The sequence below is a fragment of the Sceloporus undulatus genome, chromosome 2 (genome assembly GCF_019175285.1).
Source record: "Sceloporus undulatus isolate JIND9_A2432 ecotype Alabama chromosome 2, SceUnd_v1.1, whole genome shotgun sequence".
NCBI classification, from domain to species: Eukaryota; Metazoa; Chordata; class Lepidosauria; order Squamata; family Phrynosomatidae; genus Sceloporus; species Sceloporus undulatus.
Window position 1 is genome coordinate 211,239,392 of NC_056523.1, and position 26,130 is coordinate 211,265,521.

At 39.2% G+C, this 26,130-nt stretch overlaps 1 protein-coding gene across 5 annotated transcripts in view; it reads left to right on the forward strand.

The window, feature by feature from the left end:
• SLC44A1 (solute carrier family 44 member 1) overlaps nucleotides 1-26,130 on the forward strand; it is a 117,586-nt gene that overhangs the window by 79,756 nt on the left and 11,700 nt on the right. For 4 of the 5 annotated variants that reach the window (XM_042450104.1, XM_042450103.1, XM_042450106.1 and 1 more), the window contains exons 7-14: nucleotides 1,666-1,755; nucleotides 9,481-9,620; nucleotides 13,062-13,248; nucleotides 14,198-14,363; nucleotides 16,830-16,986; nucleotides 18,577-18,660; nucleotides 20,918-21,055; nucleotides 25,436-25,672. In XM_042450104.1, coding sequence (XP_042306038.1) covers nucleotides 1,666-1,755; nucleotides 9,481-9,620; nucleotides 13,062-13,248; nucleotides 14,198-14,363; nucleotides 16,830-16,986; nucleotides 18,577-18,660; nucleotides 20,918-21,055; nucleotides 25,436-25,672 — 1,199 coding nt within the window. Of the gene's footprint in view, nucleotides 1-1,665; nucleotides 1,756-9,480; nucleotides 9,621-13,061; nucleotides 13,249-14,197; nucleotides 14,364-16,829; nucleotides 16,987-18,576; nucleotides 18,661-20,917; nucleotides 21,056-23,782; nucleotides 23,955-25,435; nucleotides 25,673-26,130 lie in introns of those variants that run through there. The other variant, XR_006102009.1, reaches the window with a different exon arrangement.

Consider the following 26,130-nt stretch of genomic DNA (forward strand, 5'->3'; position numbering starts at 1 on the left):
ATCCTAATATGTAGCACACAAAAATACTGATGTCCCCCATTACTTAACAATGACAACTCAAACTAGTTAAAACACAGGAATTTGTTTTATGTGTGTTGTTAAATTTCTTGCTAAACCTACTGGTCATACCAAGGCAGTAGAATTTGCAGGCAATTAAAATTGTAAAAAAAACCTATAGCACATCAAAGCCATTCATTTTGGAGTAACTATACAAATGGAAAACTTTGAATATAATCAACTTGGTAAATAATTAACTTTTCAATTATTGTGTAAATCTACAGCACTATATGTACAGCGCTGTGTAAATTTACAGCGCTTCATAAATAAAGGTTAATAATAATAATAATAATATATAAATAAAGCATAATAATAATAATAATAATAATAATAAAAATTAGTATTGCATGATTTCTTAGTGTTTAATTACATTATGGTTGTTCAGTCACTACAGATTGCATTACATTTAATTAAAAACATTCACATGCTTACTTCTCCACTTTATATATGTCATGGTGAATGGAAAGTGAATATCCCCCAAAATGGTGGATGTTGACAATCTCAGATAAAATTAATGAATCTCCAAAACAATAGATAGGTCTGTGCCCCCTCCCTTATCAGTATGCACTTATGTGTGTTCAAAATCTTATCTAAGTTTTCACTGGTAGATCTTTGTGTTTTTAGATACTTTCAGCATTTTGTACATTCACCATGCTGTATGTTTACATATGTGTATGCACATGCATATACTTACATATAATGGTACACATACTGTGTATCTTAAGTCAGTTAGCTTCTTTCTAGTATGCATGACCAGCAGCTGATGCTTACAATTTGGAAGTAATTGGATTTTTCCATGCTTTTAAGAAACTATTGTACTTGTATATCACACATCTTGAGTATCATGCCACACTGACATCAACTGGCTACCAAACAAATGAAATCTTCTTGGCTCCAAAACAAGTGAAAAAATTAAATAGAAGGTTGGCAGTAAAAGGTGGTTTTTTTTTTTTAATGGCCTCTCCTGAAAGAAAGTCGTTGAAGGATAGCATAGAATATAAGTTTTGAAAATCACAATATTTAACATCTTAATTCACATTCACCATCATAATTGTGCTTGTTAAACATGCCTGTCTGCATGCACCATTTTGGATTGTGCTCACCATGAGTTGTGCAGTATATTTGCAACTCATGATAGTAAACTTGCAGTTATATCATGCCACATTTATTCTCATTGTATATGTCTACATCTCTGTCATAAATAAATATAGATACATTATGTGTTAATATTCAGGCAGGATTGCTTTGTTTAATTGACAAATCAGAAATTGAACAGGTGGTTTGTTCTGTACATTTTTATTTTAAAAATTCATGCAGTATACAAAAATAGCACTGGCAGAAGTTGACCATAGAGTTGTGCTGGAGGACCTCCAGATGGCTAGAGCAACCACTTCTCTAGGTATCTGGAGTCCCTACAGCACAATTCAGTGATCAACCTCTGCTCAAAATATAGCGTTCACCATTATCTGCAGTTTTTGCTGTCTGTGGTAAGTCTGGGAACGTATCAGCCACAGATAACGTGGGTCAGACTGTATAGTAGTACAGTTATATTTTTGAGTAAAATAGCTATAATAATTCCCATACTTATTCTCTTTTATTTCCCTCCAGTGCTTTCCATGATTATGATGGTGATAATCAGATATATTTCAAGAGTACTTGTGTGGATCTTAACAATACTTGTTGTACTGGGATCTCTAGGTAAGTTGCAGAAACTAATCTGTCACCTTAGATGGCCTGTTCATTTTTATGTAAGCATATGCAAATCTTTTATTTCTCCTTCTTTACCTCACTCTTTGAAAGCCGTTGACCGTTTTTTCCCTGTAGGAACACTGTTCATGTTTCACTTGTTTTCTCAAGATCTTGCATGGTAGTTGCTTTTTTCTTACTTTACAGAAACTGAAATTAGTGAGAAAAGGCCTTCTGCTTGACGATTTTAAGATCCAATGTTTTTCTAATCATGTGATCATGAAAATGTAGTGAAGGGAGGACCAGCTCTCTTCATTCTTGTTTAAAGGTTTGTCTTTAGAGACCATCCTAATGACAGTTGTTAAATAGAAGTTATTAAAGGACAGCAGTGAGTTCACCTGACCCATCATCTGACATGGGGCTTTGTATTATAAGGAGTCTCCCTATTGCACTAAAAGCCATTTTACATATTACACTTGCCATGGAGATGAGTATCCTTGTGGCATGTTTTGCATTCTGCAGTACATGCTGTTTGAGTTAAGATCTACACACTGTGACTTTCATCACATTTTTCTAACAGTGATGTTTATTTGCGTGAGAATTCACATAAATACGGCTGGACTTCTGAAAACCCACTCTCCAAGGGTAAGAGTGCAGCACTTCATTTATCTTTCATTTTTCTCACAAAACCTATTTTGATATAGATGCAATGCTGACTAGCAAGACATGGCTTTCAAATTGGCAGTTAATCTCTAGGAAAGTGATGGCAAACCTTTTAGAGACCAAGTGCCCAAACTCATGTGAAGTCGAAGGCTTTTATGGCTGGCATCCATAGTTTTTTGTGGGTTTTTTTGGGCTATGTGGCCATGTTCTAGCAGAGTTTCTTCCTGACGTTTCACCAGCATCTGTGGCTGATATCTTCAGAGAATGTTTGCCTGGAAAGGACTTGGATATATATATATTGTGTGACCTGGAAAGGCAGGAGTGATTTGCATGTATATTGTTTGTTGCTAATGGCAGTCCTCATGGTGTGAGGGTCTGCACAAGAGGATTAATGTCATGGATACAGAACAATACAAACAAAAAATCAAGGAACTCCTGGATCCTACAATATACAAAAAGCTGAAACAAGACCCAACCAGCAAAATCACCAGAAAAACGAACACCCTGATAAAAAAACTCCTCAATTCAGCCAACCACAAGACAAAGTTTGTACAAATCTGAGGCTCGCCCATCAAGACTCTTTGAACTTCCCAAGATCCACAAGGATTCCATTCCACTCTGACCCATAGTAAGTGCTATTGGATCCCCCACGTATGGCTTGGCCAAGTTTCTGGCCACACAATTACAAACGCATACAGGGCAGACCCTCCACTACATCAAGGACTCAGCTCACTTCATAGGAAAAATCAAGAACCTGGAGACATATTAATCAGCTTTGATGTGGTCTCCCTGTTCACCAAAGCCCCCATAATGGACACCATGATACTCATCTGACAAATTTTTCCAGAAGACATCACAGCCCGGTTCGAACATTGCCTCACCACAAGCTATTTCTAGTGGGACAATGGATTCTACGAACAGAGAGATGGGGTAGCAGTGGGAAGCCCTCTAAGTCCTGTGACAGCAAACTTTTACATGGAACACTTTGAAAAGCAAGCCCTAGAAACAGCACCAATAAAGCCCACAACTTGGTTCCGATACGTGGATGACACTTTCGCCATTTGGAGCCATGGAGAAGATCTGGCTGTGTTCCTGAACCATCTGAACAACATCCACCCCAACATCCAGTTCACTATGGAAAAAGAAAAGGAAGGAGCACTGTCATTCTTGGATGTCCTAGTCATCTGCAAACTGAACCTACGTTTGGGTCACACAGTATACCGAAAATCCACACATACAGACCGATACCTGCACAAGAACTCCAACCATCACCCAGGACAAAAAAGAAGCACAATCAAAGCCCTGGTAGACTGAGCAAAACGCATCTGTGAACCCCACTTCTTGGAAGATGAACTGAAGAACTTGGACCGGGCTCTACAGGCTAATGGTTATTCCAGCTCAGACATCAGAAGGGCTGCCAGGCCCAGAAAAACCCAGAGGAATGAAGACAAGCAACCACCCAAAGGGAAGGTATTTTTACCATACATCAAAGGAGTCACAGACAGAATAGGCAAAGTGGTGAGGAAGCACAACCTGCAAATGGTTTACAAACCGATGAAGAAAATCCAGCTCAGCCAAGGACCAGAGAGACCCTCTCACAGCCACAGGAGTTTACCGCATACTATGCAGCTGTGGAAAAGTCTACATAGGGACCTCAAACGCAGTGTGCAAACAAGAATCAAGGAACACGAGAGACATTGCAGACTGGGCCAGCCAGAAAAATCAGCAGTAGCAGAACAGGCCACAAACCATCCTGGGCATAAAATACTGTTTGAAAACACTGAAATTCTGGACCATGCCAACCACTACCATGTCAGGATGCACAGGGAAGCCATTGAAATCCACAAACACCTGGACAATTTCAACAGGAAAGAGGAATCCCTTAAAGTAAACAAGGTTTGGCTACCAGTCCTGAAAGACAGCAAGAAAAAGACTCAACAAATGCAAATGAGAAATCTCCCAGGGTCAGAGGTTTCCAAGCAGAAAATATCCTTCCCTCCTCTTTGGATCTCCTTGCTCTGCCTCTGTTTTCCACCCCAAAATGCCATCTAGCCTTCCCTCCTCTTTGGATCTCCTTTCTCTGCCTTGGTTATCCATCCCAAAAAGCCATCTGTCCTTCTCTCCTCTTTGGATCTCCTCGCTCTGCCTCCGTTTTCAACCCCAAAATGCCATCTAGCCTTCCCTCCTCTTTGGATGTCCTTGCTCTGCCTCCGTTTTCCACCCCAAAATGCCATCTATCCTCACCTCAGAATGCCATCTCTGCATCCTCTTGCTTTGCGACCCCAGAATGCCTTACATATACATATATAGCAAAAGCATTCACACATTGTATCAATTTGCCACATTTAAAAGGAAACACATTTGCATATTCTGTCACACACACACGAAAAATAATTTTTAAAAAGCCACTTACAAAGTGAGGTGCCATGCCGGCAGCAAGCAAATGAAAGGGAAATGTAGCACAAGCAGACACATTCTATTAATATCTATCAACCTGTGGAACTATTCACATAGTCTGTCAAAAATAACATTACAAAAAAAGAAAGAAAGCTGCCTGTGAGAGGGAGGCATGTTCCATCCTCTGCCCTCCCTCTGACCTAATTCCTCCCCTGAACTTGACCCAATCATGACCGGAGCCAAGTTCACATTTGCTGGCACCTGGTTTTTCTTAAAAGATACAGGAAAAACACCGCTTTCAAAAGATGCAAACCAAGGGGGATTTACACCTGAAAGGATGTACAAGCCTCAGATTTGAGTGTAAAAGAACCAGTGCCAGTATGAACTTCCCGCTTTTAATCCAGTTTCTGAACTGGGGTAAAAGGTAGTCCGAATGGCCCCTAAGAATAGCCCTGCTGGACCAGGCCAAGAAGTCATGTAGTCCATTATCCAGTTTCCAACGGTACCTAGCCAGTTATAGTCAATAAATAGACCCATAACAGGGTACACAGCCAACAGTCTCTTCCAGTTTGCATTTAACTTTTATTACAAATAGCTAGGAATATACCTGCCCACCAGTCATTTGCATAAGAACCTTTAAAGGTCTTATAAGCTGATGATCTTTCCAACATAGATTAATTACATGTTTCATTACATGCAGTGGAGAGATACTGAGACTTATCATCAACCTGGAGAGGGGAATATGTTCCTGAAGTTTTGCTCCTAGTCCAGCACCAACAAGGGCCTTTTATTTGGCCCTAAGGAGACCCATAACCAGATTTTAGTACTCTCAATGCCCCCTCTAAAATCACGTCGCCATCACCCGAATAAAGGAACGTGGACATTTACATCTGCATTCCCATGGAAGTCTACTGCAGTCTGCGAGGCAGGCAGACGTGGAAACTAAGTTTGACTTTCTCTTGAGCCTTGAACTAATTACAGTTGGTTTTTTTGTTTGTTTTTTTGTTTTTTTTTTTTGTAAATTATGATGAATTGTATTTTATAATGTCTGTGAGGGTACATGGACTATAGTTCTTGTTTTAACTATATTATTGTTGCTTGATACAGTGCGCCCGCGTTATATGCAGACTTGAGCGTACACACTCAAGCTGTGGGGAGCGTGTGGGGCAGTGTGTCCCATTCAAATGAATGAGGCGCATGCCCATGGTGCGCACAGCTGTGCCGCCAAGCCACCGTGCACACGAGCCCCATTCAAATGAATGGGGCTCGAGCATAGGTGGGATTTGCCTTACGCAGGGGGGTCTGGAACGGATCCCTTGCATAAGGCAGGGGTCCACTGTATTTAGTATATATATATTTTCCCCTTCTAGCTAGAGTCGATTATTGTTAGCTGATTATATGCTATGTTATACTTTAACAATTATTATGTTATGTATTTTGTATTTTGTAATTTGTATTTTTCTTTTTTTCATACTTTCTTCCTTTTTATTTTAGTATTATGATATGTTTGTATTTTGTTTTAATTTATTTAATATTAGCTGAGTGGAGTTGTGCTGGGGAGGGAAGGGAATAATTATGACCTTTATTTATTTGTAATGCATTCTTTTGATGTTGTTTGAATTGTGTTGTATTATATTGTACAGTCGGCCCTTCTTATACACGGATTTTTTATACATGGATTCAAGCATATACGGTTTGAAAAATGTTCCAAAAAAGTATAAATTTACCTTGATTATCCATTTTTCATAACAGACACCATTTTGCTATGTCATTATATTTAATGGGACTTGAGCATACACGGATTTTGTTATATATGGGGGATCTTGGAACCAAACCCCAGCGTATAACAAGGGTCCACTGTACTCTTCTATTGTTGTAACCTGCCCGGATTCCATGTGATTGGGCGGGATATAAATAAATTCGTACTAAAGGAAATAAATTTGTATTACTGCCTTCTCCTGTCCTATGTCATTTTTCAAAATTGGCAAATCTTATGTCAAATACTTTTCACTTCCTCTTTTTATTATTTACTTCTAGCCTTTGGGCTTCATTTCTCAGGTGCTGAAGTGCATATTTTGCTTTTAAACAGAAGGTATTTACAGAGGAGGGGCAAGAAGAGAAGCTAATAAACAGGTTATTTGTGTAAAATAAATCCCTCTGTTGTCTGGACTGGATGTTTGTATATGAGATATTTGCAAGACTGTTCCTAGTAATCTAAAAACACATGAACAGACAAAAATAAAAAATAAAACCCTCCTTAAACAACCCCCCCCCCCTTTTCAAGTATTGGCTGATTTATGACTAGTGAAGGAGAAAAAAAATAATGATGATGTTCTTTTATGCAGTAGGGAAACTATAACTATTGAACAAACATCAGCTGCTGCCATGAATGACCTGGGGAGCACCAGCGAGTACACAGATGTAATGTGGCTTCTTGAATAAGATATGATGTTTACCATAGTGGTTTCAAAAGCCCAGTACAGTCTGGTCAGTTGTAAACAGGGAAGTTCCCTTGGTGAATGAAATCCAGCAGGAAATAATGGATGAGCCAAAGAAGGGGAAGAACAAACATCAGGGGAAGAGTCAGATTCATTGTCAGTTCTGCAGTCTCAGGCAAGACTATTAAACTAGGTAGCTGATTCGCCTACCTTCTTTTAGAGTGCTCTTGCGGAAGGCAAATGCAAACCCCCTCTGAAAAATCTTGCCAAGAAAACCACATGATAGAGTTGCCATAAGTCAGAAACAATATTAAGCCACACAACAAGAAGACTATTTAAGCAAATCAGAGGCAAGAGGACTTTAGGATGACAGAGTCCTCATTAATTTCACATTAAGGGAGGATTTTGGTTGGCCCAGTTCACACTTAATATTGATGGTAATGTGTTGATTAACCACAGTTAGGGCAGAAGGCTTAGAAAAATGCTTCAGAAAGGGCATGTTGGGAAAAAGAAAGCATTATCATGGAGCCTACTCTGATTGCTTAATCACAATTTAGTCTCCCTGTGCTAAGACCGCATTCATCCAAATGTTCTCTGTATATGTAACCAAAATGGATTATCTGCCTGAGTTGAGATCAAGGAATAAGCAGTGGGTAAAGCTGTGTTTTAATTTAGGAATTAAAAAGAAAAGAAGACCATTTTTGCCAGACATTCACCCACTAGTTCATAATTGAAAATGATGCTTACTGCTAGAAGGGTGAAGTTACATTTCCTACTGGTTAAGAAAGAGTGTGGGGAAACTAATGCTTCACTTGATTATTTTTACATCTTTTAAACATTCTGTATTGGGAACAAATGATTTGCAATCATTGTAACACTGAGAATGATTAAAAGTTATGCCCTTAGTAAGAATATCTGTTTGGTCATTATCAGGGCTTAAGGCTTTATTAGGCTAAATAAAGATATAACTAATTATAAGGGTGAAAAATCAAAAATCAAAGCATTGGCAGTGTTTACACTGCAGAACGACTTCTCACGGATTAAGTAAGGGAATAACACCTCATAGAGTATAAAAGTACAAAAGTTGTGGGGAAGGAAATTACTGAAAAAGAACATTAAAAGCTGTGACATTTCAAAAGTGATATTGATTGAACTTATTCTAATTATATTGATACACAGCAGAGAGCAATTGTAGCAAAGCCTCACTTGCATAATGATTTTTGCATTAGGCCTTTGTTAATTATGTTGGAGAAAGGACAGGTACTTTACAGCGGTGAATCTCAGGAATAGTAGTTCCCACTCTCCAACAGCCATTTTCCTATAGCTTGTGTTAGTACAGGAAAGGAGAAAAGTCTTCCCAACTCAGGATATCTTGGTGGGTTGACTTCACCACAGAAAATGGTACTGACTTACATAATTTCTGAGTTGATTTCCAAACATACAGAATGTACTCAACAGAGCACACAAAAATTCATATAAACCATAATTAAAATAGAATGAAGCACAGTGCGCCAGCTCTAAGTGTGGGCTTGTCATCCGCAAATGGCAAGCCCTGGCTTTTGGAATGGGCACTATACGTGGCGGCGCAAATGGGAGCACATGCCCATTGAGATGAATGGGACTTAAGGTCCCATGTTTTTTACTATCCATGGGGGCTTTGTTCTGGATAGCAAGGGCACACTATTTAACATAGCTCCCTCCTGCTTAAAATGATGCCAATGCCTGAGAAACAGAAAATATTCACTGAACAGAATACAAACAGAATACAAAAATGTATTTGGGACTGGGGACAAACTGTTGCTCCAGTAATCATCACAGCAGAAACAATGTTCATCCTAGTTCTCGCTGTTGTAAAAGATGGAATACAAAGCAGAGGATCATTTGCTGATCTCAAGCCATGGAAATGTAAGAATATTGTGGCAGTGTGATGTACCAGTTCAGATTCTGGTAATGTTGCTGTTCAGCATATTTCCGTCTGTTGACTGTTTCACCTAGAATTCCTTAATTTCATCTGATTTTAGAACAGAAATACATTTTTGAGATGTCTTGTAGAGGTAAACCCTCCTCAGTTGTTTTCTTGTTGACAAGACCGAGTACCATTTCAGCTTGACATTTTATGTTGCAATATGATAGGTACATCTCAGTATCATCTGAGCCAAAGCAGTGATGTTTTCTTGAACATGCTATGCATATCTCTTGCAACTGCAAATATGCTATTTCTTTTTCTGCATGGACATAGGTGGCACAGGAGTATTGTGGTGGCTGTATGCTAAACAGCAGAAGTCTCCAAGTGACACACTTACTGTTTATCAACTTCAAATAGCCAAAGACAATCGCCAGGCCCTCCTGATCTATGCCATTGCAGCTACAGTCTTCACAGTAAGTATTTAATGGATATGGAACTTGGACTGCTTCTTGTATGAAACATATATTCTTGTATGAAACATTATTTTGCTTTTACTAAATGAACAAGCATTATGAAATAGCTGCAGATTGTGGCTTTCTTGTACCTGTACAATGAATACATGTGATGCAGTACAAACGTATACACTTTTTTCTAACCCATGTAGGAAATTCTATTCATGCATCTCTGGTGTTACCGTTTATACTTATGTATAAGTTGAAAATTTTATGCCAAAAAATTGACCCCAAAAACCTGGATCAACTTATATATGGATCAATATGGTAATAGGCTCCTTCTCAGCATGGCTGCTTCCCGAGGGGGCAGTCAGGCTGGAAAGAAGGAGGAAGAGTGAGTGTTCGCGCTCCAAGCCTCTTCAAAGCGGGCTGTCTCTGGAAGGGGCAACCAAGCTGGGAAGAAGGAAGAAGAGCAAGCATTTATCCTTGGACCCTCTTCCCAGCCTAGATGCTTCCGGAGGCGGTAGCTATGCTGGGAAGAAGAAGGATAGCAAGTGGTTGTCCCCTGAGTCTCTCTAGCCTGGATGCCTCCCAAGGGGGCAGTCAGGCTGGGAAGAGGAGGAAGAGCAAACGCTGGGAAGGAGGCTAAGAAGAAGTAGGAAGAGTGAGCACTCATCCTTGGACCCTCTTCCCAGCCTAGATGCCTCAAGGGGATAGCCAGGCTGAAAAGAAGGAGGAAGAGCAAACAGGATATCCTTTGCATCCTTGTTTTACATGCCCTTAAATTTCACCCTTGACTTATCCTTGGGTCATATAAAAATACATAATATTGGCCCCAAAACCTACCTTTCACTTATATATGTCAACATATAGTCGAGTAGATATGGTACTTCTTTTTTAATTGTTTGCATGTAGAAGCTTCTGCCAGCCTAGTAGTTCAAAAGCATGTAAAAGTGCAAGTAGATAAATAGATAGCACTTTGGTGGGAAGATAACAGCATTCTGTACAATCATGCTGGCCACGTGACCACAAAGTCAACTTTGACAACACTGGCTCCCTCAGCTTAGTAACAGACATAAGCACTGCCACCTACAGTCTGTCATGACTAGACATTCTTGTCTAGGGAGAACCTTTACCTTTTATGTAGGAGCCAGCATGGTATAATGATTTGAGCGTTGAACTAGGACTCTGAGAGACTCATCCATTATGAGTCATGGAAGTATGTGTGATCTTGGGTAAGCTACACTCACTCTGCCATAGAGGAAGGCAATGACAAATCTCATCTGAACAGATCTTGCCAAGAAAAACTCTATGATTAGAGCACCATAATTCAGGGCGTGAACAGACAGGCCAAAATAAAACTGCTTCGGGTCACTTTGGAGGTATGCTGTTTAAATGACACACACATCTTTTAATCTGATAATTCATATTTTGAGCTGTTTGGGTTAAACATTAGTCCAGCCTAGAATAAAAACACTTGCTGGACTAATGTTTAGCCCGAACAGCTCAAAATATGAATTATCAGACTCAAAATCAGTGAAATGTACATTAATTGTGACTATTAACTCTCTCCTCCTTTTCAGTTAGGGAATTGTAACATTGGATTTAGCCCTTTGTACTCGGTTTTGAATAGATCTTCTTACGAAAGTACTTTTTAAATTGGTCCTCATAAGAAACATCTCTTTTACTTGAGTAGCTTTTCTCTCTCCTAATTTTTTTTTTCTCTTTCTGGTACATTTCTGTCTTGAAATGTTCTACCATGGAGATTTTGGGCTAGTTACTGATACATAATTCTTTGTATAGTTTCATTAATCTGAAAATTAGTTAATACAGGGGTTCCCAGCCTTTTTGACTTGTGAAGCCCTTTTTAGAATTAGTTTCTATAGTGGAACCTCTAAGAGGCATACCCTAAGTTTTATTTCTTTCATTTTCCTAGAGTGGTCCTGGAGCACCTGGGAAACAGAGCACAGGCTGGGAACCTCTGATTCTCTTAGGGGTTACCTTAGAGTAACCCTGTCTCAGCCACTCAGTGGAATAACTATGCTTCTTCGAAAATCTTGGCCTGTTAGGAATATTAACCAATAAATTCATTGACATCTATTTTGGAAATATTTCACTCAGTCATACATGTTTAATTTCATATACACTGGTACCTCGGGTTACGAAATTAATTCGTTCTGCCGCGCCGTTCGTAACCCGATACATTTCGCAACCCGAAAAAGGCTTTCCGCTAGCGCTGGAAAGCCGCTAGCCGCGCTTTCAGTTTGAATTTCGCGCCAAAAAAATTTCGTAACCCGAAAAAAACTTCGTATCCCGGAACAGTTTATTCCAATCTAACTTTTTCGTATCCCGGAAATTTCGTAACGCGATCAATTCGTATCCCGGGGTACCAGTGTACATTATTTGCCTTTTAGACAACAAGAAAAGGAAGATTTGGGTTAAAGTTCAGTTGAAGGTACAGTGGGCCCTCGGTATCCATGGGGGATCTGTTCTCATGGTGGTGCAGCCATGTGGCCTCACCACCTTAGGGGACAATGGGACTTCACCACCCCATCTGCCACAAAGCCCTCCTCGCCACTCTCATGGCAGCAAGGAGCTGCCTCATCTTCCTCCTCTTCCCTGCCTTCTCATCCTCTTCTCTTCTTCAACCCTCTTATTACCGCTACTGTGGCTCCTCCTCCTCCTCCCCTGCCTCCTCCTCCTCCTTTTCTTCCCCCCTCCCGTCACTGCTGCCATCACTTTTCCTCCTTTCTTTCCTCCTCCTCCTCTTCTTCCCCCTCCTCATCTTCCCTGCCTCCTCCTCCTCCCCCCCTCCCCTGGCAGGCTTGCCATCCGTAGATTCTCAAATCCATGGATGGCAAGTCTGTGGATATGTAGGGTGGGCTGTATATCCAATCTGAAGACCTTTTACCACAATGAATTACATCTGTTGTTGTGGTGTGCCTCCATGTCATTTCCAACTTACGGAAACCTTAAGGCAAAATTTGTTCAGATGAGGTTTCCCATTGCTTTCCCCTGAGGCTGATAGCATGTGACAAAGTCACCAGTGGATCTCTAGCTAGAGTCATATTGACACATGGCAAACTTGAGATTCATTGATTTTAGTGTCTCAACAGGATTCAAAACATCATGATTTTTGTGTGCCTTTTTTAAACAACATGTATAAATAGATAAAATGTTTATGATTTAGCTATAATAAAGAAAATGTGGCTGAAAGTCTTCTTGAGATATATACAGTACTCTGTTGTAAATCCAGAATCAAATAATCTGTGGAAACACCCTGAATATCCACTGTGCTAGTTGGTGGCTATTGGAGCCAGGAGAAGGCCTACATTTTGTACTAAAATCAGACACCAAGAATACTATACATAAAAGGCTTTGAAGCTATGGATAGGAAGCACATTTGAGTTCAGCACATAAAATTAACTTAAAATATGGTGTGGAATCTCTTTTCTTTTTCAGGTTATTTTACTGCTGATAATGTTAGTTATGCGTAAACGAGTAGCTCTCACAATTGCCTTGTTCCACGTGGCTGGCAAGGTCTTCATTCACCTGCCACTGCTCGTCTTCCAGCCATTTTGGACTTTTTTTGCTCTCATGCTATTCTGGATTTATTGGATCACAGTCTTGCTCTTCCTAGGTACCACAGGTATGTCCTGCATATACTTCTTTAGTCTTGGGAAAATGTTGTCATCTTGTTTATGGAAATAAGTGAAATTTAACAGACTTGAGAGCATGCAGTTGGCCCTCCACATTTGCGGCTATCCAAGAAAGGGGTGTCTGGATGTGGCACTATAATTATAGAATACCTTCCTGAGCTGCATCTACACTGCAGAATTAATGCATTTTCACACTGTTTTAACTGCTATAGCTCAATGCTATGGAATTAAAGTTTGTGAGATACTTAACCTCTCCAGAGGTCTGGTGCTACAACAAACTACAAATTACAGGATTCCATAGGATGGAGACACAACAGTTAAAATGGTGTCAAACAACATTAATTCTACAGTGTGGCAGCAGCCCTGAAGGAAGTAAATTTGGTCCCAGATTTCTGATCTCCGCTGCTTTCTTTTGTAGAGTGGGGGACGGGGGCTTAATATGATGAATTGTTTAAATCCTGGCTGTTTTTACCTGCTTCACAGTATCTAAAATGTTTTGATTTGTTGTAATACAGTGGACCTTTGTTATACGCTGGGGTTTGGTTCCAAGATCCCCCCGTGGATAACAAAATCCATGGATGCTCAAGTCCCATTAAATATAATGACATAGCAAAATGGTGTCCCTTATAAAAAATGGAAAATCAAGGTTTAATATTGGAAATTTATACTTTTTTTGAACATTTTCAAACCGTGGATGCTTTAATCCATGTATAAAAAATCCATGTATAAGAAGGGCCAACTGTATTTTACTTTTGTTTTGTTAACTGGGCTCTTTTTTAATGACACGAAGGATACAAGTTTTGCTATTTTAAAAAAATAAGAATACAGTGTTGCAGTGCTATGTTTGTGTAACATTTAAATATCTAAAATGCTATGTTCTTGTAGAACAGATATTTTAAATGCTTTCCTTCCTTCCCTTTCCTTTATTTCTTCTTCTAGGTAGCCCTGTCAAAAATGAACAGGGCTTTGTGGAATTCCGAGTTTCAGGCCCACTGAGGTACATGTGGTGGTATCATGTTGTGGGGTTAGTTTGGATCAGTGAATTCATCCTTGCCTGTCAGCAGATGACTGTAGCAGGAGCTGTTGTGACATATTATTTTACAAGGTAAGAGATTCTGAGACAGTTCAATCATGAGAGACTTAGGCTTTAAAATCTCAAAAGTATCTGGGTTTTGGGCAGATAGTGTAATGAGGTAAAATGATACTGAAAGGCAAAACTACAACTGGTGTATTTTGCAAGACTCTACATTGCTAAACTTACACACTGTGGTTCACAAAAGGATCTGGTTAACATCTTTGAGACTAACTGACAGAAAGAAGTTGGTAGCATATGCTTTTCTAGACTTAAGTCTACTTTGTCATGCATCTGATGAAGCAGTCTTAAGTCTATGAAAGCTAGTGCTACCAACTTCTTCCTCAGTCTCAAAGGTGCTACAAGATCCCTTTGATGATCCAGACTAACATGGCTGTGTCTTTGAATTCTACCACACTGCAGTACAGCTCACTCCTTCATTCACTGAGGAGACAGTTTCTATATAGATAGAATATTGGTTAATACTGGAGCTGGAAAGTCTTGTGTGGCTGTTCTCCATATTTAGTATATGATTACATATGATCAAAGTCCAAAATACTGTTCTTGAAAGAAATAAACACTCCTAGGTACAGGTAGTACCAAGAGTGTGTGTGTCTCTATTGCATTTCATCTTAAATATAAAAGAAAAGAGCATACAGTGAAAACCCTATGTATTTCTTCTCACAAATAAGCCCTATACAATTCAGTGAGACTTAGTCCTTTAGGTGAGGAGTGAAGGTGGGGACATGTGCCCCCCTGCTCATTTTAAAGTTCTCATGGTCCTCCTCCTCCCCCCCCCCTTTCTTTGCAATGCTTCTTGGGGCATGGGAGACATTTTTGCCTGCCACCACCCCTATTTGGATCTAAAACAGCTCAGAAAGTTCCTCAGGCATTGGCAAAGTTGCTTCCCATGGTACCTAGGGCCTTTTTAGTGATTTTTCCCCTTAAAATATGGGGATACAACCCTCCTCTGTCCCATAGGAAGCTAACGAACTCCCCAACCCCTGCTCTAAATGTTCAGGTTAATGGTCTATGGTGAGCCAGCATCATCATTCAAAGATATGCCAGCTGTAATGTTACCTGGATGGAGACAGCTTAGCCCCACTTACCCATCTCAGGTACATTAACTGTAGAGGGGGAAGCCAAGTATTAACCTCATATTGGGTAAATAATATTATTTTACATTCTATGTATAATTCCCAATTAGATGCACTCTAAAAAATTTTTTATAATGCACAAATTCAATTTCTTGTCTTCTTGAATAGGTAAATTTATTCAATCAACGGAACTTACATAAACGTTAGTTACTAAGTTTCTATTGCTTCAGTCCTTCTACTCTAATAGGGGCTGACTATGAGAGCCGTGAACTTGGCTTCTGTAGTGTAAGTGGTCAGAATTTTCTGTGCCACATGCTGGGGAGAAAGTAAGACTACAGATGGGGAAATACTTCATTATTCAGTGATGCTGAATTTTAAAGATTACTGAAGAGTGAAAGGAAAAAAATCAAACAAGCAAATAACTTCTGAGTATAGGTGAATTTAAAATACTAAAAACACAATAAATGTAACATAGTGCTCTTGGAGATTAAAGGTTTTCCCCCAAAGAAGAATTTTTACTCTCCTCCTAGTACCCCCTTAAATTGAATCTTCAGAGGTCACCAGAGAGAGTGTTTATGTGAGTTTTGACACTTGTGAGAGCAGCATGTGTCAGACAGCTTCTGCAATCTCTGAATCTCCCACATCATGACTTATGCTGCTCATGCAAGTGGACTGCTCCCGAGTGAATGAAGCGGATGAAAGCAACATCCTAAGCCCCAAAGGAAATGGGGGTTCATTCTGATGCCTTGGCGTGGCTTAGCTTCTGTCATGTTCCATAGTCTTCTCTCTCTTGACATGAATTCACCGACCTGTCTAAAAATGAATTGTCTTGAAGAGCCAAGCTAATGTCTGAATCAGCCTAAATTCTGGCTTCAGAAATCTTTGGCACATGCTTGAATTTAAATGTTAATGGGAAATTAAATATTTTTGAGATGTTTGCACGTATGTAAATTGGTGCCTTTGTTTTATTTGCCAAAACACGCTGAAAAGATTGGATCAATTCTGTGTGTAGTGAAAGTTTTACTTTGCTAATGAAGCATGATCTTAGAATGATTACAAAGTCAATTGGGGCTACCATGATGACATATAGGAATAATCAAAGCAATAAAATGTATAAAACTAGTTAATAAGCAAGACATATTACTAAGTTATTTTTGTCTCCTTAATAATTTTTGCCTCTTTAATGTGCTTATAGTCTTTAAATTTCTGCAGAGGCCTTAGAGATCACAGTCATTCCTGGGATAGGTCTACTGATTTACCATTGTAAATTTTTATGTGTACAGGACTCACAGTTGCAAAAAGCATCATCTTTAAGGTCCTTCACAGTTCAGTTAGTCATAGCTGTTTTTGCTTGCTGGTGGTATATGTTGTCACTATGTGTTTTTATTTTTTCCCCATACAGGGAAAAAAGAAATTTGCCATTCACACCTATTTTGGCGTCCGTCAATCGCTTGATCTGTTACCACCTAGGAACTGTGGCCAAAGGGTCTTTCATTATTACTTTAGTGAAGATTCCACGGATGATACTAATGTATATTCATACGCAAGTCAAAGGAAAAGTAAGAGGGAAATTTGTTACATATGTTGGGGGTGAAACTTAAAGAAGAAAGAATCGAATAGAATGTAAAAGTCTTTGTGGCTCAAAGCAGCGGGCTATCTTGACAATGCACTAAATGTGTCCCATGAGAACCACACAGCCCTTTAATGGCCATTTTATACCCCTACAGTTTCTGTGCTCCTCCCAATTTTTTTCAGCAAAAAGTGTGTAATCCATCCCCTAAAACTTGGGGGTGGGGTAGGGTGTAATTTGTCATTTTGCTCCAGTTTCCACTCTCGTGACCTCAGCTAGTTTAGATTTTTTTTAACACTTCAGGTATTTCGAATGTGGGCGATGGGAAGCCCATCAGACAAGAGAGGACAAATATGCTTGTGACTCCCTCCTATAGGCTTCTAGAGGATATACTGTATTAACCATTGAGGGAGTGGACAGGGGAGAATTGGCTCAACAGAATGTGGAGACATAGCCACTGGGGTCCCAAAGGGATAGACAAAGCCAGTTATCCACCTCTGGCCTGAGTTTTTCACAGTGAAAAGCCAGATTCCTCTGAGAACATGACAAGCAGGACATTTGGCCAGTAAGTCCTTTATAGCCGTATTCTACACTCATCTGTAAAATAGAAAACTGGGTTGTGGAACCATGTCCCCAAGAAAGAGACAATAGGAAAGAAAAACATAGAAGAAAAATAACCTTTCCCACTAAGTAGGGGAATTTAAGCTCTATTATTCAGCTTTTCAGGATCAAGAAGCACACACAACTATTTGTGGGGAGCAGTCAGGTACAGAAAATAATGCAGTTTGTTGATTTAACTGCACACTTTTAAATTGCATATAGTTTTTAGAGTGTTTTGTTGGCCAAATGTTGGTAGGAGTTCTGTTTTGTTAGATTTCTCTCATGATTTTATGCTCAGTCTGTATCAAAAAGGGAGTATTGCTAAAATGGCTACACAATTTGTATCTCCAAGCCAGCCATGGTACTTCACTGTGGTTCAAAATTGGCTAACCATTTTGAATACAGAGAAGAGGATTCTAATATTATTGACAGTATTGCAAGATTTTTAGGAAGTGACTCAAGAAATAATGCTAGGCACAAAAGGGTTTGGCAAGATTTCGTCATGGTTTTGTGAAGGAGAAAAATAAAAGATGGAATATTTCACCACTGCAGGAGTTGGGGTAATGAATACGTGGGCCCCAAGACCTTGCCGAAAGTGCCTGGTGTGATCCAGGATCAACATAGAGAAAGATGTTTTGGCAATCACTCCAATAACGTTTGTCACGAATTGTCACCATGGAAGTAGCTGCTTCGTTTTTCTTCTACAGCCTGGTTCATACTGAGGTTTTTCTGCATGAACATGTACACAGAAGGGGTTGCACTGATTCAGCTGTGTGATTTGGCCAAATAGCTACAGGAACCGTCAAATTAAAACTGAGGTCTGCACTGTTTGACCAAAAAAGCAGCTGGTTAAAACTAGATTTATGTTTGGTATACCTTGCTATTTAAAAAGTTTCTCACATGCTAGTGTTAATGAGAAAGTAATGCTTCCTTTTTTTCATTAATGTTTCATTTTTTGTTGTTGCTCCCCTCATCCAAGGAAAATGCCTGTGCTCGGTGTATTCTGAAAGCCTGCATTTGCTGCCTTTGGTGTCTAGAAAAGTGCCTGACTTACTTAAATCAGGTAAGATCTTATAGGTTCTGGCATTTAAAATACAAAAGATTGGAAAATTTAACCTTTGTCTTGTTTGCAATCAGATATAAACCAGAGAATGAAATATTATTGGTGTGTTAATATCTGAATGCACTTTCATACTGTATGTGTAGTTGAAACTAAGAAGCACTGTAATTTCTCAGAGGTCCTTGATTGCAAATAATAGTTTAGATGAGAAGCCATGGTGATGCAAATCTGTGCAGTGATTGACTGAAAAAATCACAGTATATGTTTATTGTAACAAGAACAAAGTCTTAACATTTTCCTTACCTCAGCATCATGTATTTTAGAAACTGAGCATCTGTAATGGTCTGTCCTGCATTTCCTTGAGGGAAACTTGCAGTGCATTGGACTAATGATAATTCCATATACATCTATTTAATATAGATTTCTTTTGAATGTGTTGTAGTTTTACCATATTCCCTTTTTTGCTCTAACAATATTATAGTTGTCACTATTATATGAACAATTTTGTGTAATAATAACCATACAGTTTTTCACATCTGTATACTCCTGACTTTGTCTATCTTTGTATAATACTTTTATCTGCAATGAGTCTTAAGTGGGTAAAATCCCTGAAAAAAGAATACATAAAACTTATCCTAGGCCCTCCAGTTATTTGAAGTGCTAGTGTGCCTTCAAAAATAACAGCAATATCCTCTCTTTTTCTTATCACATAAATATTAATCCACTCTTATGCACTGCAGTTCTGTTAACAAAAGGAATCTTGTTACAGTTGACCTTATGGGTCAGTTCCCAGTTAGTACACAATGGCTGTATTCAGATGTCATATTACACAATGGTTTAGCAAAATGTGAATTGCAAAATGTTGTGCAAAACTAGCTTGAAGTAATTTTGAGGAGTAGTAGTTTTCTGTAGGGTGTCACTTCTAATTTTAGAGCGCTTGTATGGAAATTGGGCAGTTGGGGGATGGGTGTGAGAAACATGTCACCTCGAGCTGCTTTTGGACTACAGCTCCCATTACCCCATACCATTGGTTATGTTTGCTAGGGCTGAGGGAGTTGTAGTCCAGAAAACATTGGGAGGACCACATGATTTCCACTCAAGGTTTATGAGAACCTAACATTTTATGTATTATTTGAATTAGTACTTGGTGTGAAATTGTGCAAGCAGTCCCCTCCCCCACTGCTATTATTTTATCTATAATCTATAATATTTTATCCGTGTCCTGATTTTGTGACTTAGGGACAAAGCAGATGGGTGTGAAAGAGCACCCCGAGTCTGCTCCAGCCACAAGTGGGTCAGGACTACACTGACTGCATAGCCTGCTCCCAAAGTGGGCCACAGCCGCAGTACCCAACACACACCACCAGGAACTGGCTTATCCCAGCTCCTTTTTGCTCCGATCCAAAGGACCGGAGCGTGACTTTGGCACAGCTTCGGGCTGCTTTGGAGGTGTGTGTTCTTTGAATGCCACGCCTCCAAAGCAGCCCAAAGCCATTCCATTTGGCCCCTCTGTTCCAAGCTATAGAGAAAGTGGAGACACTTTGGCCTAAACCCCAATTCAGCCTTGCCTGAATGACAACCTTACTCACATAGTTGTGCTGGCTTGTGCTATTTTTCAAAGTTGTCCTCCATTGTGCAGTTGTAAAAATATAAATACCAGTTACACAAGAAAGCATTGGAAGTTAGCCTTGAATGAGTTTTAGAATTGGGAAACTTCTTGTGCTGTGGAAGTTCTACAGACATCATGACACAAATCAATCCAGGCCATCAAAATCAACAGAAATTATATCCAGGGGGAGCCATGTTTGTCATCTAACAAAGTACAGTAACATCCAAAATCCTCAAAACAGCTATACCTTTATTGGTCAACCAAAATGCACAGAATACATGATGCAAGCTTTCAAAGCTCCACTGGCTTCTTCATCAGGCAAAGATATTAACTTTTGCCTCATGAAGAAGCCTGTGGAGCTTCAAAAGCTTTCATCATGTATTTTATACCTTTTGGTTGGCTGATAAAGCTATTGTTGTTTTGGGGAGCAGAGGATATGTAATCATTAACATCTTAAGTCCCATTAACTTTACTAGTTCGAACCCAATATTTTTCTGGCTCTGTTTCATAATCACATTTATACTAACTGTGTGTGTGTGTGTATAGAGAGAGAGAGTGTGTGCGTGTGTTAATATCTGTGAAGGTCTTTAAAGGGGTGGTGTTGAGCAGAAATGAATCAGACCAATGAAATATGTTGTTGTTTTTGCCTAGAATGCATATACAGCCACTGCTATCAACAGCACCAACTTCTGCACCTCAGCAAAGGATGCCTTTGTGATACTAGTGGAGAATGCTTTGCGAGTGGCTGCCATAAATACAGTGGGAGACTTCATGCTCTTTCTAGGAAAGGTAGGGATGAAATCAGCATAATTTTCTGTGCGCACTCTTACTAGTGCATCATGGACTGACTGAAACATCCCAAAGACTTTTTGAAGGCAGCTCCCTTCATACTCAAATAACTACTGTGCTCTGCATGAATTATGGGTTTCATTTATCTCTGTGCCACTTGGAGATCATTTCACATAGAGTAGAACAGAAATATTTAAAACAATAAATAACATTTATAAATTATGCTGTTTGAGAAAATATGTATAATTTGTATTCTTTTGTGTATTTCCTTTAGATTCTGAGGATTTTTTAAAAATTAAAGTTCTGTAATTAAGTTTGGTTCATTTGCGTGGGGAGGCAGTGGGGAAAGTGAATCTTGGTCACCAACTGCTGGAAATCCCTTTCTTCTTCATGATCCATGAGACACACATAGCAGTTGCTCTGCATCTGCCCAGAGCTACTTCAGAACCTTCCAAAGAGGGGTGATTCTTTGTGTATGTGTGTGTGGGAACCCTGTGTTAGAGCCTGAAGAGACAGGCAGCTTCAGCTGGCTTCTAGGCTGCTTGGAAATGTGGTGTTTACATGTGCCACACCCCACAAGCCAGACAGAAACCCGGCACAGTGATTACAGGCTGGCTGGCTTCTCTTTTGCTTGGGGGCATGTTGCTTAGACACCACTTTCCCCGGAGCCGGCTTTTTGGGAGGAAAATCCAGCAGTTTGGTGAAAGGGGTTGGCTTTTTTCACCCTAAAAAGGAGCTGATCTTGTCCATCTGGCTGGATGGGAGCCAAGCATCTCTTTGCCCTGCCCTGCCCCGATCCATCCTATCCTAATGGTTTCTTCTGGATAACATGTGAATAAATGACTTTTTAACATATTTCAGGGTGCATTTCTTTTACTCTAGATAAGAGGCCACTATCAGGACAAAACGGAAACAGAATAGTTTCCAGTTGGCAAAAGAGTCAAAGAGGGGTGGATTTGTGCTGGGACAGAGTAAGGGCCAGACTCAGTGTACTGGGTCAAAAGATGGCCACAACTTTAATGCTTATGCAGGGTTCAAAAACAGTTATAAACGCCATCATAAATCAAGCATAATGCATACATAAATCAATCACTCATAAATGGGTAATAAATCAATCATAATGTATACAGAAATCAGTCTTAAATAGGTAATGATTCAGTACAGGCATATTCAATCATAATGAGGACAAAAATCAATCATACATGGTGGAAGCATAAATCACTCACAAGGTAGTCATAAATCACCCATAATGCCACTAAATTGAACACACCTTCTGGTAAAGGGATCACAGAGCCCATCACTGAACTACAGCATAAATTGCACAGCAGGGTCCCCCCCCCCCCCCTAGAACCTTTACCCACCTTCAGGTGGATTGTACCCTACCTGGCATTGTAGTTAAGGGCAAATGGGCAGGTGGAGAGGTAACCCATGCCCGGCCAGTCAGATCAGCTACTCCTTCTGTCCCCAGTCCAAGTACAGCTGGGTTTTGATTCCAGGATCCCTCATGGATAACAAAATCCATGGATGCTCAAGTCCCTTTAAATATAATGGCATATCAAAATGGTGTCCCTTATATAAAATGGAAAATCAGGTTTTGCTATTTTGTACTTTGCACTATACTTTTTAAAAGAATATTTTCAAGCCGTGCATGCTTGAATCCGTGGATAGAAAATCCGTGGATAAGGAAGGCCAACTGTATCCCTAAGGATCATTCATTGAAATTCATCTCATGTCTGATAACCCTGTCACCTATCTCTTTAACCTATCTATTTAATTTATATTCAGAACATAGCATACAGAAAGCAGATACTCAGAGAACAGAGGTGTGGAAATAAGAGAAAAATCAGTAATTTAAGAAATATAGATGAAAACACATTACTAGCGAAAAATAGCAAAGACTTGGAATTACTGTTGAAAGTTCAAGAGAAAAACCAACAAAATCAGGATTACAGCTTAATATTTCAAAAACACAAAGTTATTGACCACAAATGATTTACTTAACTTTAAAGTAGGTGATTAAAAACACCAAAATTGTTAAAGATTTGCTATACCTTGGCTCAGTTATTAATCAAAACAGAGATTATAGTCAAAAAATGAGAAGAAGACCAGGACTTGGAAGGGCAGCTATGAGGGGGCTAGATAAGATCCTCAAATGCAAAGATGCTTCATTGAATACCTACATCAGGATCATCCATGCCATAGTATTTCTGATTTTTATGTATCTTTGTTAAATCTGGATAGTGAAGAAACCAAACAGAACAAAAATAAATTGATTTGAAATGTGATGTTGTATGAGAGTTCTATATGTACCATGGACTACCAGAAGGACAAATAAATGAATCTAAGGGCAAATCAAGCTTGAACTCTTACTAGAAGCTAAAATGATTAAACTGAGGCTATTGAACTTTGGACATATCATGGGATGATATAAACCACTGGGTAAAGTAATACTAAAAGCAGTATGAAACGAAATAAGATGTAATATATTTGGATTGACTTAATCAGGTTCACAAGACCAGAACAGGGTTGTTAATAACAAGATCTCTTAGAAGTCTCTTTTTCATAGAATTGCAGTAAATTAAAGCCAACTTGACAGCACGTAACAGCAATAACAAAAATGCTTCATATAATAGGCATGGAGAATCAAACGCGCCTAAAGCCTTATCATAATGCTGAGGTCCCTGTTATAAATTATTCTTTCTCATTGTGCTTTAATTCACATTGCAGCCAACTGAGTTTCTGAGAGGGGAATTTGTAATCCTACAAATAAACAAGTCAATAAATAACAGAAGGGAGTGAATAATTAGATGTAATGGCCTTAAGGATATTGGACTGCACAGTGAGGTTTCCTTGAAATGGATTTGCTATGTTCCATCAAGGTCTCCCTTGAGGTGGTGAGGTGGGTACATTTTTCAAATGCGGATGAAAATAACATAGTAATAAGAAATGAAACTAGTACCATAGAGCACTCCCTCACTGTCAGTTAAATACTGCTGCCCCAACCAAGCACTCCACTTTGTAGCTTAAGCCAGGGTTTAGAATGAAGTAGTATGCAAGGATCCATTTTCACATGTTATTTTCATTTAAAAAAAACAACAACAGGATTCACATTTGAGAATACAGTCGCCCCTCCAAGTCTGCGGACTTGAAATGTGTGGACTTGGAAATCCATGGAGGAGTGACTGTTATTAATCTTAATGTATGCACACGCACCCCAGAATATGTGCAAGATTTTGAACTTTCAGGGGAGTCCAGAATGGATCCCCCGTAAGTTCAAATGGGCGACTGTACAATGAAAATGAATTTTTCATGAAATTGGTATGCATTTTTGGATATGTATTTCTGAAATAAATGTTTCAAAGAATTGCATTACCTTTCTAGAAGATATACTAAAGATAGAGTAGAAAAAGAATCATAGAATCAAACTAATCTTCCTTTCACATATGAGGGAAGAGACTGTGGAATCTGTGTGACTATGGTGTCTGCATATGATTTAGCGAGAAATGTTGATATATGGAGATAACCAGAAAAACACACACACACACACACAGCACTTTCAGATTCTGATGTTTTCTTGCTATTATCCTTTAGAGAAAGCATGCCTTCCTCCAAAGTAAAGACAATTGAAGACAGTTATTTTATTTTTTTAGCAAGGGGGACAGTCCTCAGGTTAAGAAAAGCTATCCTAAAATACAGGATTTCATCTTACAACCTGTACATTTAAGTTTTATTACTGAGATGTGGTGGTTTTTTTCCTATGACCTCCCAGTCTTGCCAGCATACATACTACAGTACATGCATACTGCTTCACACATTTTGTTGAGTAAAAGTTGATAAGGAGTGATGTTAATGGTTAGTAAAGAATTCTGTTTTTATTTACCCTAGATGACTCTGATCCACTGCAAGTGCAGCAATAAGTGATTAGCTATAAAGATGAGTCAGAGAATCAAGGATGAAAAATTCTTAAGAAATGTTTTGAATGCCTCTGAGCATACCCAGAGCTTTGCACAATGGAATTACCACCACATGCTCTCTGCCTTTTTTTTCCCTATCTGAAAGCAATCTTTTACCCCACTGTTGTTAGCAGACCTTGTTTCATGTCAACATCTAGAAGTCTCAACTTGCACTTGGGTGTGCCATCAAATTTATAGGGGGTTTTCAGGACTCTCTCAGGAGCATGTTGCTCAGGAGCAGAGTTAGAAACAAGAGGCCTAGCCTTTCATAATGTGCTGAGAAAATTCTGTCAATTTCTCATACAAATCTACTTGTAATCACCAACCAAAAATGATAAATTGAGAACATTTAAAATCCATTTTATTAATCTGAGCACTAAACCCATAATATCTCTGGCCATCTAGAACCTGTCTTTGTTTTCTCTAGGTCCTAATTGTTTGCAGCACAGGCTTGGCAGGTATCATGCTGCTGAACTACCAGCGAGACTACACAGTATGGGTGCTGCCACTCATCATTGTCTGCCTGTTTGCATTCCTGGTTGCTCACTGCTTCCTGTCTATTTATGAAATGGTAGTGGATGTCCTTTTCTTATGTTTTGCCATTGACACTAAGTACAATGATGGTAGCCCAGGGAAGGAATTCTACATGGATAAAGTTCTTATGGTAAGCTACTTTTCATTTTCTGTACTTATGCAGTATTTAAATATGATGAGCCACAAAGTGTAGAAATTGCTAGAGCAATGGGTGTAATTTTACACACACACACACACAGGCAGTATTCTGATTTTCTTGATTTAGGTTTGATGTTAATGTGGGTTTAGGTTAGTGGGCTGAAGTTTTCTGAAGTTACAGCTAACACTTGGGAGAAGAAAGCATCCAAATCAAAGCTCAAATTTGGCTGCTTGTGGAATTGTACACTCAACCAGCAGTTTTGGCAAGAGTTCCATACAGCAAGCACTTTCACTATGCCCCTTTACAGATTAAAATTTAAAATGTACACTGAAACATGATATAGTCTTATGAGCAAGAAATCAAAATGTTTGGCTTTTCAGTGTGATATTCTATTTTTATTCTGGTTTGGAGGACTACCTAAAACAGCACAAGGGACCATTATTGGTCTT